This window comes from Nuphar pumila, chromosome 2 (assembly GCF_984573655.1).
Source record: "Nuphar pumila chromosome 2, dmNupPumi1.hap1.1, whole genome shotgun sequence".
Taxonomy (NCBI): Eukaryota; Viridiplantae; Streptophyta; class Magnoliopsida; order Nymphaeales; family Nymphaeaceae; genus Nuphar; species Nuphar pumila.
Genome location: NC_143250.1, coordinates 30,870,441 through 30,876,440, shown reverse-complemented (window position 1 = coordinate 30,876,440; position 6,000 = coordinate 30,870,441). Strand labels below are relative to the sequence as shown.

Genomic DNA, 6,000 nt, shown 5'->3' with positions numbered 1-6,000 from the left:
TCATGATCCAGGCGTGTGTGCTTTTTGAGGAAGCCGTTAATGCACCTTAAGACTTGGATAAAGTGTTGGTTGTGTGCATGCACCTGTTCATAGGTTGATTCACTCTTAATGTAGTTATCTCTATTTGTAGGACGGAGTTGGCAACTCTATGTTCTTTTTACTTGAGATGAGATTCATATTAGTTAGGTCACATTCAAATTAGGTGTTAAATTGCTTAATCATCCTTTCTGCCTGGCGGGCAGAGAGGATGATACAATCATTAGTTGGATGATACAAATATGATCATTTATATTTTGAGTATGGTGAATGGTCACATATTCAAGTTAGATGTTAAATTGTTTAATTATCGTCCTCTCTGCCTGGTGGCTGGTGGGCATAGTTAAGTGAGGTTTGATACCTAATGCGTATAAGTTACTGAGGAAGTCCTAATTTTATCTTAACTATATAAAAAAAAATCACTGTTGAAAGGACACTAATTGCTATTGCAGTTTTGGTGATTCCTGTGGGGAAGTTTTCTAGTGGTGCTTGTATGTTGATTTGTTGCCCTGATTAGCTAGAATTTTATAAGTTTGAAATATACTCTGGTTTTCTGCCGTTACACGGCCTTATGTTGATTCCTACAGTTGGTCTTTGAAAATAAGGCTTAAGCAGAATATGCTGGTGAACTCGCAAGTTAATTGAACCATGTGAGAAGCCTTAATCATTTTGCTCCGCTATCAACAAGGAAATAGGGAGAAGGGCTGACCCATTGATGCCTGCCTTTGGAAGATCATGCTCCTTAATGACCCAAATCCAACTTAGTATCAGATGTCTGTTACCAGGTTCAAACCTAGTAGCCTACAGCAAACTGGGAAGAATCTGAATCTGTGTACATTCTGATCCTTGCTGAATGTTCTACACGTAAAATATGACCATACTGTGGGAAGCCCTTTATGAGGTCAAATCAATTTGGAGTGCGTCAATGTAATCATGGTTTACGATATGGGTAATGCTCAGCCTTGGGACTATTGGAAGTTTGTTTTGCACGAAACGGTAACTTTTTCTGTGCTACTAGCGACTGTTATGGTTCTTGGATGGAAATATTTGGCAAAAGGATTAATTGCTGATCATAAGACCTAAGAGAAAAAAGAGGGTTCAACACTTTTCACTCTTATGCCAAGTAAATAAGTAATTCCTTTAATGTAGAAGTTTGTCAGGCAATTCCTTCCCCAGTTCCTAATTCATTGTCTCTCTAATTTTAAATTAGCATTTTATGTCATCATGAAGCGGTGTTTTTTTATTTGATTTATGACATGGGGAAACCAGTGCAGGATGCCCTGCCGAGCTATGGTCGCCATGCCATAAGGTGTTAAACGATGTGGCCGCCCCTCGGAAGCTTGCTACTTTGGCCTATGCACAGGACATTCGTACAGTATGTTTAAAAAACAGAAGAGCGGGGATGTTCCTACCGACAGTACCCATCCCCTAACCACGTCCCCCACTGACGGGCTCCTATACTGAATTCTCTACTTTTTGGGCCGTTGCTGCCATTACTTGGCTGCTGTTGTTACTGTCGTGCAATTAGCGAATGGTGGGAGACAATAGAAAGTATTTTGGTTGGTATATTTGCAAATTACATACCGTTTGGAAAAAGTTTGATAATTGTAATAGGGGAATGCGTGGTATCTGGCAATTCGAGATGTTTAGCAGCTGTGCTTGCTGGGAAAAGAGAACCAAGCACATGGGATCAAAACATCACCCTTGATTCAGCCCAATCAGATGGCTTTGCATTGCCGTTTGCCTTTCAGGGACAATAGATCAAAGGCAGGATTCTTGTTGGTTTAATTAATTAATGTTATTTTAATGGCAGGAAATGTTTCGAGTGTCTTACTGTTTTAAAATGCAAGAACTTTGGACCTCTTCCAATGTGAATGTAATATTGAGAGTATGTTAAATTATACTGACAGCCCCAGAATTGCCAAAAACACATCACCAATAATTAATCATAATGAACAAAAGTGGCATTGTCCCTGGCTGATCTTTTGAAAAGAGCTCTACCAAGTGAAAAATACATCGAGTATGTATAGGAACACATGGCATGTGTTCACTTGATCGATGACGTGCGGTGGTAACACGATATGCGATAGGCATCAATATCGTTGTTAGTGCATCGTTGTGTAACAACACATATATGAAGCGTTTGGTTAAGCAGTGCCAACAAATCATAGGATGTTGTCTTTGAAGATTTGGTTAAGGATATTTTGGCTTGCAATCGCCCCCACACGTAGCGGTTGAACGCACGAGAGTGCATGTGGGTTAAAGCTAATTCTCTCAAAAATCATCTTAGGTGGTTCTAACCGAGTATGATGACTCGGGGGTTAGGCGAGTGAATGCCTAGGCACCAACGAATGAGTCTGAGTGGTGCTCTTCGCTATAATGTTTAATCATCAACTGATCTTTGAACTAATGGCCGCAAGGTCTTGTTCTTTCGATGACGAGGTTTTGCTATGTTGTGCACATGAAGTTGCAATACGCTTCATGGCACGTAAGGCTAAGGCTAAGTTTGTGTCTCTTTTGAAAGTGATAGCTGATATGAGATGGCTATGCACTAAGCGACATAAACTATATAGAATACACATTTGAAAATGCACTTGATCAACTTCTGCTAGGCAGATGCATGGGGTGGTGCGCAGGGCCAATGAAAATGATTCAACATATAAAAAGTTATTGGTACGTGACCTTTGGCCGTTACACTGACCAACCTGGCGCATCGCAGGCTTGCAAAACATTCTATGCCCGTGACAGGGCGATAAAAAAGCTTGTGACGGTAAGGAAGGACCATCGCGCTGCACTAGCTTATTGAAAAAATAAGCCCGTGATAAATTGGCATCAAAGCAGAAAGATTCACGAAGACCTTTTTCATTGTTTGCGACACTGAAGAGGACAACAATGGTTTATCTTTGTTACGTAATTTCGCGCAACTGCAGTGTGGTTGACTGAACAAAGAAACAGGATGTTCGCAAGATGGTATGAGACATCTTGTCGATAAGCAAAAGTGTAAGGTTGTTTAGTTGGCTAAGAGAACGAAGATAAGTCAAAGATTTCTACCAATTGTGCGTTAAGCTTACAAGTGGAGCGTGGCATTTGCCTTATACACGCAGAGAATGCACGTTGAATTCGACTAAATGAATTTGCACCTTTGGGTATGAGAGACTCAATTAAACTTCTAGATTCTTTTCCAAGATTGTGGGTTAGCGAAGTGCACATGTTGAGCAGGATGCTCATTGTTTTGGTCTCTTGAGTTGACAAATCTTCAATGGATTATGCGTGTAAAAAAAATTTTTTGTGGCTCGTTGGTTTCTGAGAGAATGTTTTGCGAACTCTAAGAGATAGTACATCGTGCTGGCTTCGGAAGGAAAGTACAACATTGAGGCAAAGTGTTCTTGTGAGGACGAGTGTTCAGGAAGACACTTTAAATGACCGTATTTGGGTGATACGTAAGCAGACGTTCCCCACTTGAGCACTAGTTTGGACCATTGGAAAATCACAAGTTGGTGCTTAAGGAAGTTGATATTCTTGCAGCACGCATTGGTGGTCGTCTTTCTCAGTGAAGACCACGAAAGACTTGAACTTTTTCTTTGTTGGAGTTGAAAAGCACCCCAGCCATGAGCATCAAAACAACAAGTTTGTTGTGCGGGCGAGGATGACCCATTTGTGTTTGAGACTACACTGGGGTCTCACGAGCAAAGAATGCTCAATGTTGATAAAACAGAAGACCATTGTCTAAGTAAACAAATATGCATTAAAGGTATGAGACTTGACGTATTAAAAGTTGCAACGATGGTGGATACAAACCTGAAGAAAAAGAGTAAACCAAAGATCAGTACAAAAGAAAACTAGCATATCAGTAAAGACTGTGTTCTTACCTACACCAACATTGTCGAGGACAACAATGGTTTTGAGTAAAAAAGAATGTCCTAAGCCGATCTTTCAAAACGAGGCATGTGCCGTGCAGAGTTCTACCGAGTAAAAAAATGCATCAAGTGTAAGAACGCGCAGCATGCATTCGCTTGATAGGTGACGTGCGGTGGTAGCACAACATGCGATAAGCATCGATACCGTCATTAGTGCACCGTGTGGTGACACATACATGGAGCGTTATTTGGTTAAGCCGTGTCAGTGAATCAAAGGATGTTGCTTGATATTTGGTTAAAGACCTCTCGGCTTGCAATCGTCCCACGCGTAACGATTGAAAGGGCTATTTCTCCCAAGAATCACCTTAGGTGATTCCAACCGAATATGGTGACTCGAGGCTATGAAAATAAATGTCTAACGAATGAGTCTGGGTGATGCTATTCATTATAGTGTTTAATCGTCAATGGGTCTTCGAACTAGAGGCCGCAAGGTCTTGTTTCTTCGATGGCAAAGTTTTGCTATGTCATGTGCATGGAGTCACAATACACTTCATGACATAAGGCTAAAGTTAAGTTTGTACCTCTTTCAAAAGTGATAGCTGGTACAAGACAGCTATGCACTAAGCGGCATGAGATGCGCTTGATCAACTTTTGCTAGGCAACTTCGCATGGGGTGGTGAGCACGGCCAATGAAAATGATTAAGCACATGTAAAGGTGTTGGTGCCAGCTTAGGCAACTTGACGCATCACAGGTTTGCGAAACATTTTATACCCGTGATAGAACGATAGAAAGGCTTGCGGCGGTACCGCAGTGGCTTATTGAAAAAAATAAGCCCGTGACAGGCATATTCTCGCTTATATTTATGATGGGCATTGAAGAGCTAAATACCAAAAACAATTTAAACGACAGCAGAAAACAGAGACTTTTTCCTCCAGCATGAGATCACTCAGTCAAGCAACCATTTCCCTGTATTTTATACACATCCCTACTAGCGTTAAGAAATGCATCAAGAGCTGAATTACCAATTTCCAAAGTAAGATGTAGGATACTGTCCTTGCCGTTCAAAATTTAGTATTTCATGCCAAATACGTGCAATTGGTAACGGGTAGTAGTTGGGCACATTTTTTATAGCAATCAGACAACAGAAAAATAAATAAGTCTGCCAATAAAATACATACACTTGGTTGCTGATTTGAATAAGATCATGATGCTTTCCAAGGGTTTTATGCTCCGTAGATGCTGTGGCAACCTTATTAGCATCACATGCACAAACAAAAGCACGAAGATTAGAACCGATCTAATGCTTTTACATACTAAAGCACTGGTCACAGACAACACAAACTTGGCAGGTTAGAGGCTGGACCCGATTATAGCAATAATCATTGCAGTGCATCATTCCCTCCATCCTCCAAATGTATATCATCCTTGAAAGAATCTAAAACTTGGCCTATAATCTTCTTCTCATCATCTGAAAGATCAGCATCATCCATCAATCTCTTCCTTCTTTGCCTGGACTCGTTGCCTACATCCTTGTTGAAAACCTGGCACGCCCATATATATGAGCGAGAGAGAGGGCCATTCATCCATCAAGAAAAAGAAAAGAAGAAATATCCGGAGTTTTTAAGTCAAGGAATGTTACCTCAATGTAGTTGTTGACATGTCCATCTAGGTTGGGACTTGTGATCAGCTCATTACTGCTACACGTCCATTCCCCATCCACAATGTATTTGTATTCGTAACGTCCTTCCTGAAGAAAACCAATCCCATAAAAACATATTCTAGCTTTCCTTCTACACAGACCTTTTCTTTCCTTGGCAACATCAACAAATTGGTATGGTATCGTTGACGACAACTACATGAATTAGGATGAATAACATAACATCACAATCTAAGGATGTCTAATGGATCAGTTGGCCTTGAATATCTGGTGCATATGGGAAGAAAACAAGCCTGCACTGCCTGACAGTTAAAGAACCTTCCCATAAAGTGCTTTTAGTGAGAAGGGGACTTCCTATTTCATTTCAAAGTTACTTACACACATTCAGACAAAATAAATACCAATTTTATCCCTTTCCAAATATAATGACCTAAAAATCTAATTCTTAA

General features: G+C 40.5%; 1 protein-coding gene across 6 annotated transcripts in view; it reads right to left on the bottom strand.

The window, feature by feature from the left end:
- Positions 1 to 4,843: 4,843 nt before the first annotated feature.
- LOC149845151 (phosphoglucan phosphatase DSP4, amyloplastic-like) overlaps positions 4,844 to 6,000 on the bottom strand; it is a 138,157-nt gene continuing 137,000 nt past the window's right edge. For 4 of the 6 annotated variants that reach the window (XM_089995558.1, XM_089995555.1, XM_089995559.1 and 1 more), the window contains 2 exons: positions 5,534 to 5,641; positions 4,844 to 5,435 (listed from right to left, as the gene is read on the bottom strand). In XM_089995558.1, coding sequence (XP_089851684.1) covers positions 5,274 to 5,435; positions 5,534 to 5,641 — 270 coding nt within the window. In that variant the 3' untranslated portion in view covers positions 4,844 to 5,273. The remainder of the gene's footprint in view (positions 5,436 to 5,533; positions 5,642 to 6,000) is intronic. The other 2 variants (XM_089995556.1, XM_089995557.1) reach the window with 2 other exon arrangements.